At 42.4% G+C, this 13,230-nt stretch overlaps 1 protein-coding gene across 2 annotated transcripts in view; it reads right to left on the reverse strand.

Annotated features, from left to right (window-relative positions):
* Nucleotides 1-10,074: 10,074 nt before the first annotated feature.
* IPO7 (importin 7) overlaps nucleotides 10,075-13,230 on the reverse strand; it is a 64,590-nt gene continuing 61,434 nt past the window's right edge. For both annotated transcript variants that reach the window (XM_033208175.1, XM_033208176.1), the window contains one exon: nucleotides 10,075-11,203. In XM_033208175.1, the coding sequence (XP_033064066.1) occupies nucleotides 11,106-11,203 (98 nt within the window). In that variant the 3' untranslated portion in view covers nucleotides 10,075-11,105. The remainder of the gene's footprint in view (nucleotides 11,204-13,230) is intronic.

Below are 13,230 nucleotides of genomic sequence, written 5' to 3' on the forward strand. Positions count from 1 at the left end.
TAGAGTTCAAATGTACATAGTATTCAGAGAGCCATTCATAAGCTTAAAATGTTCTCCAATTCATCTCCCTTCCTTTATATCATGTTACATGCGGTCAAATTAATGGCTTGAAAATGTTTCCCTGTCAATCAGTATTAGTCCAGGCTCTTAAATACAGAAATTAAATAATTTCCCCAACTTCCTAAATAAGAGGTAACTTATTTCTAGCCCCCTTCAAAACTGTTAAGATCATATTTTCTAAAACACTTCTTTCAGTAACTCAAAACTTACCAGATAATTGGTTGGTTTGGCATATTTATACCATGCTATAAGCATTAAAGTAGTATATATTATATATGATATATATTTCCTATATATATAGAAAAAAGATAAACGATGAGTTAAGCTTAAAAGCAATTATTTCAGGCTGGATACGGTGGCTCACACCTGTAATCCCAGCACTTTGGGAAGCCGAGGCGGGCTGATCACGGGGTCGGGAGTTTGAGACCAGCGTGATCAACGTGGTGAAACCCTGTCTCTACTAAAAGTACAAAAATTAGCCAGGCGTGGTGGTGGACGCCTGTAATCCCAGCTACTCAGCAGGCTGAGGCAGGAGAATGGCTTGAACCTCGGAGGCGGTGGTTGCAGTGAGCCAAGATAGCACCACTGCACTCCAGCCTGGGTGACACAGTGAGAATCCATCTTAAAAAAAAAAAAAAAAAAAAGGCCGGGTGCGGTGGTTCACGCCTGTAATCCTAGCATTTTGGGAGGCCAAGGAGGGTGGATCACTTGAGGTCAGAAGTTCATGACCAGCCTGGTCAACATGGTGAAACCTCGTCTCTATTAAATATACAAAAATTAGCCGGGCGTGGTAGCAGGTGCCTGTAATCCCAGCTACTCGGGAGGCTGAGGCAGCAGAGTCGCTTGAACCCGGGAGGCGGAGGTTGCAGTGAGCCGAGATTGCGCCATTGTGCTCCAACCTGGGCAACAACAGCTAAACTTTGTCTCAAAAAAAACAAAAAACAAAAAAAACCCAATTATTTCTGGGAAAAGGGATTATAGATGACTTCATTAAGGTTTTTTTTGTTTGTTTGTTTGTTTCTTTTAGTTTTTGTTTTTTTGAGACGGAGTCTCTCTGTTGCCCAGGCTGGAGCACAATGGCTGATCTCGGCTCACTGCAACCTCCACTTACCGGGTTCAAGCGATTCTCCTGCTGCAGCCTCCCAAGTAGCTGGGATTACAGGCGCGTGCCACTGTGCCTGGCTAATTTTTATATTTTTTAGTAGAGATGGGGTTTCACCATGTTGACCAGGCTAGTCTTGAACTCCTGACGTTATGACCCCACCTCGGCCTCACAAAGTGCTGGGATTGGCCGGGCGCGGTGGCTCAAGCCTGTAATCCCAGCACTTTGGGAGGCCGAGTCGGGTGGATCACGAGGTCAGGAGATCGAGACCATCCTGGCTAACACGGTGAAACCCCGTCTCTACTAAAAAATACAAAAAACTAGCCGGGCGAGGTGGTGGGCGCCTGTAGTCCCAGCTGCTCGGGAGGCTGAGGCAGGAGAATGGCGTGAACCCGGGAGGCGGAGCTTGCAGTGAGCCGAGATCCGGCCACAGCACTCCAGCCTGGGCGACAGAGCGAGACTCCGTCTCAAAAAAAAAAAAAAAACAAAGTGCTGGGATTACAGGCATGAGCCACCGTGCCCGACCAAGTTATTTCTAATATATTTGAATGTTTTTATCGTATACTTACTTCATTATTTTAGTAAACTTCCCTAAGGGTGGAGAGTAGATTTTTTAAACATAAAATAATTTAAATCCAAACCAGTGGCTTGTTCTCCTTTGGAAGTTGTGGCTGTAGATTTGTCAGTTATCTCAGAACCTGTTGCCTCATCTGTAAGGTAAAACCACCCATTACACAATATGATAAGGAGGATATATGATAACATAGAGATGCTTTTAAAGTGCTTAAATGTTAGCCCATCTCCACCATTCCCACTTTATGATTCATAGAGTCATTCCTAAGTACTTCAACAACTCCTTTCAGATTCTGATGACAGCTATGAAAAATATACTAAAAAGTTTGCAGTTTGGGCCGGGCACAGTGGCTCATGCCTGTAATCCCAGCACTTTGGGAGACGAGGCAGGTGGACCACCTGAGGTCAGGAGTTCAAGACCAACCAGGCCAACATGGTGAAACCCCATCTCTACTAAAAGCACAAAAATTAGGCTGGGCACGGTGGCTTACACCTGTAATCCCACCACTTTGGGAGGACGAGGCGGGCAGCAAGGTCAAGAGATCCAGACTATCCTGGCTAACGCGGTGAAACCCCATCTTTACTAAAAATTAAAAAAAAAAATCAGCCGGGCGTGGTGGTGGGCGCTTGTAGTCCCAGCTACTCGGAAGGCTGAGGCAGGAGAATGATGTGAACCCGGGAGGAGCTTGCAGTGAGCCGAGATCACGCCACTGCACTCCAGCCTGGGTGACAGAGCGAGACTCTGTCTCAAAAAAATAAATAAATAAATAAATATAATAATAAAAAAAACCTGTGAAAATTATTTTTTGATATAATTTATCATAAAATTCACCATTTTATACACTTGAGTAGTTTCTAGTATATCCACAAGGTTGTGCACACACCACTATCTAATCCAAAATATTTTATTTCCCCTGTAAGAAACTCCATACTCATTAGCAGTCACTTCCATTCCTTCTTTCCCCCAGCTCCTGGCAACCATGAATCTAACTTTCTGCCCTTTTGGACTTGCCTATTCTGGGCATTACATATTAATGGAACCTTTTTTGTCTGCCTTCATTTAGCACAATGTTTTCAAGCCTCATTCAGGTTGTAGGGTGTTAACAGTACTTAATTCCTTTTTATTGCCAGATATTTGGTTGTGTATATGCCCGATTTGTTTATCAATTTATAGATATTTGGGTTGTTTCCACCTTTTGGCTATTATCAATAACACTACTATGAACATTTGTGTGCAAGTTTTTTTTGCAGACCTTATGTTTCATTTCTTTTGGTATATATACCTAGGAGTGGAATTGCTGGGTCATGTCTACATAAAATATTTTCTTTTCTTTTCTTTTTTTTTTTTTTTTTTTGAGACATAGTCTTGCTCTGTCACCCAGGGTGGAGTGCAGTGGGGTGATCTCGGCTCACTGCAAGCTCCGCCTCCCGGGTTCACGCCATTCTCTCTCCTCAGCCTCCCGAGTAGCTGGGACTATAGGCGCACGCCACAACGCCCTGCTAATTTTTTGTATTTTTAGTAGAGTCGAGGTTTCACCATGTTAGTCAGGATGATCTCGATCTCCTGACCTCGTGATCCGCCCGTCTGGGCCTCCCAAAGTGCTGGAAATGCAGGCGTGAGCCACCGCGCCCGGCCTCACAAAACGATATTTTCAACCTTTTGAGAAACTGCCAAACTTCCACAACAAATAAGCATTTTACATCCCATCAGCCATGTATGAGGGTTTCAATTCTCCTTTTTTTTTTTTTTTTTTTTTTTGAGAGGGAGTCTTGCTCTGTCGCCCAGGCCAGAGTGCAGTGGTGCGATGTCGGCTCACTGCAAACTCCGCCTCCCGAGTTCACGCCATTCTCCTGCCTCAGCCTCCGGAATAGCTGGGACTACAGGCGCCCGCCACCTCGCCCGGCTAATGTTTTGTATTTTTAGTAGAGACGTTTTCACCGTTTTAGCCAGGATGTTCTCTATCTCTTGACTTCGTGATTGGCCCACCACGGCCTCCCAAAGTGCTGGGATTACAGGCGAATTTCTCCATATTCTTACCAATACTTCCAGTTGTCCATCTTTTTTTTTTTTGGATGGAGTCTCACACTGTCGCCCAGGCTGAAGTGCAGTGGCGTGATCTCGGCTTCAAGTGATTCACCTGCCTCAGCCTCCCGCGTACCGGGATTACAGGCTCGTACCATCACGCTAGGCTAATTTTTTTTGTATTTTTAGTAGAGACAGGTTTCACTATGTTGGCCAGGGTGGTCTCAAACTCTTGACCTCAAGTGATCCACCTGCCTGGACTTGGGGAAGTGCTGGGATAACAGGCGTGAGTCACTGCGCCCAGCCCATCTTTTCTTTATTATAGTCACACTAGTAGGTGTGAAGTGGCATCTCATTGTTTCTGATTTGCAGTTTCCTAATGACTGATGATGTCGATCATCTTTTTCTGTGATACTGGCCATTTGTATGTATTCGTCAGATAAACGTCTACTCAGATTCCTTGCCCATTTTTTAACTGGGTTGTCTCTGTTGAGTTGTAAAAGTTATTCACATATATATCTATATTCAGTTATATACTTTGCAAACATTTTCTCCCTTTCTCTGGCTTGTCTTCACTTTCTTGAAAGTGTCTTTTGGGCACAGTGGCTCAAGCCTGTAATCCCAGCACTTTCGGAGGCTGAGGCAGGTGGATCACCTGAGGTCAGGAGTTCAAGACCAGCCAGGTCAACATGGTTAAACCCCATCTCTGTTAAAAATACAAAAAAATTGGCCGGGCATAGTGGCTCACACCTGTAATCCCAGCACTTTGGGAGGTCGAGGTGGGGAGATCACTTTAAGTCAGGAGTTCGAGACCACCCTGGTCAACACGGCAAAACCCCGTCTCTACTAAAAATATAAAAATTAGCTGGGCATAGTGGTGGGCCCCTGTAATCCCAGCTACTCTGGAGGCTGCGGCAGGAGAATCACTTGAACCTGGGAGGCGGAGGTTGCAGTGAGCCGAGATCGTGCCATTGCACTCCAGCCTGGGTGACAGAGTGAAACTCCGTCTTAAAAAAAAAAAAAAAAAAGCAAAAGTTAGCTGGGCTTGGTTGTGGGTGCTTGTAGTTCCAGCTATTTGGGAGGCTGAGGCAAGACAATGGCTTGAACCCAGGAGGCGAAGGCGGCAGTAAGCCAAGATTGCACCATTGCATCTGAGCTTGGGCAGCAGAGTGAAACTCCGTCTCAGGAAAAAAAAAAAAAAAAAAAGCCAGGCGCAGTGGCTCACACTTGTAATCCCAGCACTGTGGGAGGCCCAGGCTGGTGGATCATGAGGTCAGGAGATTGAGACCATCCTGACCAACATGGTGAAACCCTGTCGCTACTAAAAATACAAAAATTAAGGCTGGGCGCAGTGGCTCATACCTTTAATCCCAGCACTTTGGGAGGCAGAGGCGGCAGGATCACTTGAGGTCGGGAGTTCAAGACCACCCTGACCAACATGCAGAAACCCCATCTCTACTAAAAATACAAAATTACCCAGGTGTGGTGGCACATGCCTGTAATCCCAGCTACTCAGAAGGCTGAGAGAATCCTTTGAACCTGGGAGGTGGAGGTTGCAGTGAGCTGAGATCGTGCCATTGCACTCCAGCCTGGGCAACAAGGGTAAAACTCTGTCTCAAAAAAAAAAAAAAAAAAAAAATAGGCCTGTAGTTCCTAGTTCCAGCTACTCTGGAGGCTGAGGCAGGAGAATTGCTTGAACTCGGGAGGCAGAGGTTGCAGTGAGCCGTGATTGCGCCACTGTACTCCAGGCTGGCAAGAGCGAGACAAGACTCCGTCTAAAAAAAAAAAAAAGTGTCCTTGAAGCACAAAATTTGTAACTATGATGAAGTCCAATTTGATTTTTTCTTTCTTTGCTTGTGTTGTGTTGTATTAAGAAACCAGTCCCTCATCCAAAGTCATGAAGATTTATGCCTATGTTTTTTTTTGAGACAAGCGTCTCACTCTGTCACCCAGGCTGGAGTGCAATGGTGTGATCACAGCTCACTGCAGCCTCAATCTCCCTGGGCTCAGGTGACCCTCCCACCTCAGCTTCCCGAGTAGCTGGGATTACAGTTGTGTGCCACCATGCCTGGCTAATTTTTGTGTTTATTTGTAGAGACAGGGTTTTGCCATGTTGCCCAGGCTGGCCACATACTCCTCGACTCAAGGAATCCACCCACCTTCGAAAGTGCTAGGATTACAGATGTGAGCCACCATGCCCAGCCCTATTCCTGTTTTTCTCCTAATTTTATAGTTTGAGGTCTTACATTTAGACCTTTAATCTACTTAATTTTTCTGTATAATGTGAAGAGACCTTCATGTTTTGGATGTACAGTTTTAATTTCCTTTCCAATCTGCATGTCTTCTATTTCTTCTTTCCTAATTTCCCTGACTAGGACTTCCTGTACAATGTTGAATAGAAGTGGCAGAAGGGAGCATCCTTGTTTTCATCTCTGGCATTTTGTCTTTCACTATCAAGTCTATTAGCTTTATAGTTTTGTTAGATGCCTTTTATCAGGTTAAGCAAGTTCCTTTTTCTAGTTTCATGGGTTTATTTAAAGAAAAGATTCAGAAAGAAACCTTAAATGCTGTGGTAGACTGGGCGCGGTGGGACACGCCTGTAATCCCAACACTTTGGGAGGCTGAGGCGGGCGGATCACCTGAGGTTGGGAATTTGAGACCAGCCTGACCAACATGGAGAAACCCCATCTCTACTAAAAATACAAAAATTAGCTGGGCATGGTGGCTCATGTCTGTAATCCCAGCCACTGGGGAGGCTGAGGCAGGAGAGTCTCTTAAACCCAGGAGGCAGAGGTTGAGGTGAGCCGAGATCATGCCATTGCACTCCCGCCTGGGCATCAAGAGCGAGACTCCAAAAAAAAAAAAAAAAAAAAAAAGGCTCTGGTAGTTATAGAGCTCAAATATTGTATGTAATTGACAAATTCCAACTTATATATGAAAGCAGAATCTATTATTATCATTATTTTTTTCTGAGACGGGTCTTACTCTGTAGCCCAGGCTGGACTGCAGTGGTGCGATCTTGGCTCACTGCAACCTCCGTCTCCCAGGGTGAAGCAATTCTACTGCCTCAGTCTCCCGAGTAGCTGGGATTACAGGCACGTGCCACCACGCCCAGCTAATTTTTGTATTTTTAGTAGAGACGGGGTTTCACCACGTTGGCCAGGCTGGTCTTGAACTCCTGGCCTCAGATACTCCGTCCACCTCAGCCTCCCAAAGTGCTGGGATTACAGGCATGAGTCATCGATCATGCCCAGCCTATTATTTTTTAAGACAGGGTCTTGCTGTATTGCCTAGGCTAGTCCTGAACTCCTGGGCTCAAGCGATCCTCCCGCTTTAGCCTTCCAAAGTGCTTAGATTGCAGGCATAAGCCACCATGCCTGGCCCAGCATCTATAAATATATAAAGGTGAATTCTCACCTGTGCCTTAAAAACACCTGGAGGGGGGATGACTACCTCACACATACAGACACATACATACGCAAAAATTTGATATTTGTTTCTCGTATGGTGCTAAAACCAAAGATTTTGCCTAACTCTCCTTTTTAAGAACCACATTGTCCAGCTTCTTTTGATATGCATGGTTATAAGAATATGTTTTGACCCTTTATATAAGGGGCAACAATGAGTATAGCTTGCTGTATTGGTTTCTAAATGAAAGGGATATATCTGTCCCCACTGCTTGTTTTATTCAGTCGTAATACTACATACAAAGGATGAAGGGCCTAGAACAGTACTGGATAACTTTAGTTAGCTGAATTACAGCCTGGGTCTAGAAGACCTTTGGAGAAGCATACTGCTTCTGCTAATGCTAGTTTTTGGATTGCCAGGTCAACTTAAAATGTAACTGTTTATGTTAAATAATCTATTAGCTTAGCCTTCTCTAATTTGGAGGTCTGATTTAGGTAATTCCCCCAAATGAGAGATGACAGTACTATTTCCAAGAGCACTTTCCAGGTAACCTTTGTTTACCATGAGCCAAAGTGTGAAGTGGCTATTGCAAGAATGGCCAACTCACCAAGGATAAATGCCAGAATTCAGTAGGCACTGATAAATGGTCACAGAAAATCTTTACTAAATTTTAAATTACAAAGAACAGAACTGACAGTTTTATAACTGATGTTTTAAATGTCATTTATTTTAGAGACTACCTATTATACTTAAGACATTGTGTTAGATCTTTGCCAAAGACATGATTTAGTCATATTAATGTAATTCATTTTTTTAACTTTCCATATTAATTCAATTTTTAATTCATTTTTCTTTATGCTTGCTTCAGGGGCTACATCTGGGACTGAATAGCAGCCTATGGGCCAAGGGCTGTGGTTTTGCCACTCATGCTCTATACTCTAGTCTTCCAGAGTTGAGTATAGCAGTCACTATCTTTTTTTTTTTTTTTTTGAGACAGAGTCTCGCTCTATCTATCTCCCAGGCTGGAGTGCAGTGGCGCGATCTCGGCTCACTGCAAGCTCCGCTTCCCGGGTTCATTCCATTCTCCTGCCTCAGCCTGGATCAGTAGCTGGAACCACAGGCGCCCACCACCACGCCTGGCTAATTTTTTGTATTTTCAGTAGAGACAGGGTTTCACCGTGTTAGCCAGGATGGTCTCAATCTCCTGACCTTGTGATCCACCCGCCTCGGCCTCCCAAAGTGCTGGGATTACAGGTGTGAGCCACCACGCCCAGCCAGCAGTCACTATCTTAATACAGTGTGTCACTATTTTATTACCTGCAGAGAAACAGATTAAATTCCTTTATTTAATACTGATAAACAGAAAGGCTTTTTCAAGAAAAAAAAAAAAGATAGCTTACATTTACAAAAGTGATTTATGCTAATATCTGCCATTAACAAAGACAAATACTGAAATCCACACAAAATCATAATTAACTTCTACAACTAAAAAAAAAAAAATTATAGGGTAATAAAACTGTAGGAAAAGCTGTATGTAAAAAGAAAAAAAGACAAGTCCCTATGCAGCTAATTACAAGATAATATTGTAAATACATTCAAAAAGTTTTCCAAATATCCTGCAACCTCATCTAGAAACTGACACATGTTGAGATTCTTGATCTATACCAAACTATAATGTTAAAGGAAATCATGAAAACTGAGGTATATATTTGATGCATTAGAAACTATCATTTGAACACTATTTAAATGCTTAATAAGGTCCAATTTCAAGTTGAAGTCTGTAAATGGAGATTAGTTTGGATTATATGACACAGGAGACAATAAAACATGTTCTCAAATACACTTTCTGGAAACAAAACCTCAGCAAATGAGAATTTTCATACTGTGCATGGGAATAACTAAAACCTTTATTAGATATGATTTTCCATTAACAATAATGTGAAAATTAGAATTATGAATTCAAAAAGCAGTGAAGTCTGAAAATTTAAAAAGTAGACTAGGTATTAGGGGATTAAAGGTAAAGGAAGACGAGAATGTTTCTTTAATACTATTCATTATTTCCCCTCTGTACACAATGTTGCATATATACAACTACTTCATTTTTATTGACTTTATATAATAGTGAAATCCCTTTAAGCAACCTAGGGTATACAGTTGATGTCCAACTTTCAGGGGGCGGGGGGGGGGGGGGAGTAGAAACACACTTGATTAACAGTTTTCACCCACACATTTTAGACAATTTTTTTCTTTTTTTGCCAAGATTTTAGTAGTAAATTCATAAATATAGGAAATACTTTCACTCCTTCAGTGTTAAAATAGAAAACCAAACAGTGCCAACAGTAGTGGCTTAATTATTGGTATACAAGAAAAACACAACACCAATGGGTTTTCTTAATTATGCATTTTAAATATCAATATGTGCATTTGTTTTTACAGTTATAAATTTTTTTATCATCTGTTTTAGACAACAGCTTGTAATAGTTTTGAATCCATTAAGATGTTGCTTTCAATTTGAAATATTCTGTGTATACATGTATATAAAAAATAACCCAATGTATGACTCATCTGACAGATATTTAAGATCAATAACGGCTTATTTTTCAACATGCAGTTAGGAAGAGAGGGAAGCAAGCCAACCTCTCTACACTATCTTTTTGCTGGCTTGTTTTTGCAGTGGTATCAATAGTGGTTTTTGGAGGGAACCATGTGCCTTCAGCCTATCTAGTCAAGATCAGATACCACAATCAACAAGAGGGGTAGAAGAGTTGGGGAAGGGGGAGTGGGTTAAGTGTTAAATATCAATTTTTTCAAGTATGCATTTTGTACTCTTTCTAGGCACAGGATTAAAAACAGGCCAATGAGGAAAAATTTGTTATAATTAGGAAAAAACTGCAATCAAATCAAGACATAATAGCCGAATTAAGTTATTTTAATAGATTGCATATATAGATGTTTAGCCATACTCTTAGATCAACTCTTTAAGAGAAGAACTTTATATCCAATTTACATGCTCTAGATACCACCTTTCTTATTGTTTACAGTAAGGTCTGGTATTCAAATACCCACTTGTACACTGACAGCTTTAAGAAAAACAGGACACAGAGGGAGTTGTCATTTTTAGCAGCAATGAAATACCATTAACCCTTTTTACATACCGAATTCAAGTCACTATCAGAGGTGAGTGCACCACAAAGTCACCAGGTACAAAATTGCTAGTTCATTTTTAAATTAATAACTTGAAATTACCCCTACCCCCCACCCCATTACATCTTTTTATAAACAGCAAACATTTTGCTATTTTATACATAGGCTAGCAGGCTTGTTTCAATATGAAAGTGCTAATTCATTTACAGATTTTTATAATCAGTTATGTAGTGCTACAATAAATGTCCAATAATCTACATAGGAACAATGATGAATGAAAATGATGAAGACTGAATAAGGCTATCAGATGACCTTATCTTATTTACATATAAAGAATAGATACCCAATGGTGAGGAAGAGACAGAAATTGGACAAATACTCATAGGTGTAAAAATTACATCTACCTTTGAGTTTTATACTGTAAATGAGACATTTTAAATAGTCCTGTAGCCCATGCCTATTTTTTCCTCAGAAAAAGAAAAGCTGCCTTCATGACATCCCCTCTTGTTTCAGATTTCCACAGTGTCACTTTGAAGCTTCAGAGTCAGGATCTTACTTTCTTCAAAAAATACACCCCCTAAGGTACCTCCCATCCCCCCCCACCCCCCAAATCCTGCTGATTTCTTTTCCAGTGCCAGGTTGCATGATCAGGTCCCATCTCCTGGGGCTGTTGTTTCTTTTGTCCATCTATTGATCGTTAGTTTAGAATAGATAACATGAACCAGTTCTGGAACCACTACTAGGAGGAACACAAGCTCTTCACTACAATCACACAGCAGGAAAGAAAGAGATAACTCAATTCATCCCTGGTGCTGGGCCTCCAAAATTGAAAGAACTTGGCACAACTGGAGCACTGAATTTGTATCCTCCATGCTTCTCAATCATTTTGGATTCTAGAAAACAAAATTTTAATAGGGCATTCAATCATCTACTAACTTGGGGAGAAACTGACAAAACATTAAACAAGCCAGTAGCTTAACCATCATAAGTGGCCAGGAAGTTCCAAAGTTCATGTTTTCTCCAATGTATAGGGGCAAGGGAGCATGCATTATGTAGAGAATAAAATCTCTTTTATTGTATGCCGTAGACTTCTTAGCCAATTTTCATTTCCCATTGTTAAGAAAAAAATTTTTCTTTTTTTTTTTTGAGGCGAAGTCTGGCTCTGTTGCCCAGGCTGGAGTGCAGTGGCACAATCTTGGCTCACTGCAATCTCTACCTCCCAGGTACAAGCCATCACGCCCAGGTAACCTTTTGTATTTTTAGTAGAGGCAGGGTTTCACCATGTTGGCCAGGTTGGTCTAGAACTCCTAACCTCAAGTGAGTGATCCATCCGCCTCAGGAGTCAGGAGTTTTCGAGACCAGCCTGGCCAACATAGTGAAACCTCGTCTCTACTAAAAATACAAAAATTAGTTGGGTGTGGTGGTGCGCACCTATAATCTCAGCTACTCAGAAAGCTGAGGCACGAGAATCACTTGAAATCGGGAGATGGAGGTGGCAGTGAGCTGAGACTGCACCACTGCACTCCAGCCTGGGTGACAGAGCGAACTCTGTCTCAAAAAAAATAAATTAACAAAATAATTTTTTTAATTTATAAAAAAATAACGTCTATAGATAATTGTTGTGCATTAACAGTGGTATATAACCTAAAATGTACTTTTATTTTTGTTTTTATTTTTTTAGAGACAAGAGTCTCGCTCTGTCTCCCAGGCTGGAGTGCAGTGGCACGATGTTGGCTCACTGCAACCTCTGCCTCCCAGGTTCGAGCAATTCTCCTGCCTCAGCTTCCCAAGTAGCTGGGACTACAGGTGCTTGCCACCACGTTCAGCTAATTTTTGTGTTTTTTAGTAGAGATGGGGTTTCACTATATGTTGGCCAGGCTGGTCTCGAACTCCTGAACTCAAGTGATCCGCCAGTCTCAGCCTCCCAAAGTGCTGGGATTATAGGCATGAGCCACTGCACCTGGCCTAAAATGTGCTTTTAAAAATTACACACCACACAGAAACATTTGAAGATGAAAAGACATGTCTGGGAGCTATTTAACTTCCTAAGTTTTTACGTTTTTGGAGACGGGGTCTCACTCTGGCACCCAGGCTAGAGTACAGTGGCACAATAATGGCTCACTGTAACCTACACCTCCCAGGTTCAAGTGGTCCTCCAGCCTCAGCCTCCCAAGTAGCTGGGACTACAGGCATGCACCACCATGCCTGGCTAATTTTGTTTATTTTTTGTAGAGATGATGACTCACTATGTTGCCCAGGCTGAACTTCAACTTCCAAACTCAAGCGACCCTCCTCCCTTGGCCTCCCAAAGTGTTGGTATTACAGGCATGAGCCATCACGCCTGGCCAAGTATTTACTTTTTTTTTTTTTTTTTTTTTTGAGATGGAGTTTCACTCTTGTTGCCCAGGCTGGAGTGCAATGGCGTGATCTCGGCTCACCGCAACCTCCACCTCCCGGGTTCAAGCGATCCTCCTGTCGCAGCCTCCCAAGTAGCTGGGATTACAGGCATGTGCCACCATGCCCGGCTAATTTTGTATTTTCAGTAGAGACAGGGTTTCTCCACATTGGTCAGGCTAGTCTTGAACTCTCAACCTCAGGTGATCCACCCACCTCGGCCTCCCAAAGTGCTGGGATTACAGGTTTCAGCCACTGCGCTCGGCTTAGGTGTTTACATTTTTAACAGAATTTTCTATTATCTAACCATCACCATGAGCTAAAGTTATTGCATACTGAAAGTACATTTTTTTTTTTTTGAGACTGAGTTTTGCTCTTGTCACCCAGGCTGGAGTGCAATGGTGTGATCTCGGCTCACTGCAGTATCTGCCTCCTGGATTCAAGAACTTGCCGGCCCCAGCCTCCCAAGTAGCTGGGATTACAAGCATGCGCCACCACTCTGGCTGCGTTCTCTAGTTTTGTTTTT

Source organism: Trachypithecus francoisi, unplaced genomic scaffold (genome assembly GCF_009764315.1).
Source record: "Trachypithecus francoisi isolate TF-2019V2 unplaced genomic scaffold, Tfra_2.0 Lachesis_group8, whole genome shotgun sequence".
In the NCBI taxonomy this organism is placed as follows: Eukaryota; Metazoa; Chordata; class Mammalia; order Primates; family Cercopithecidae; genus Trachypithecus; species Trachypithecus francoisi.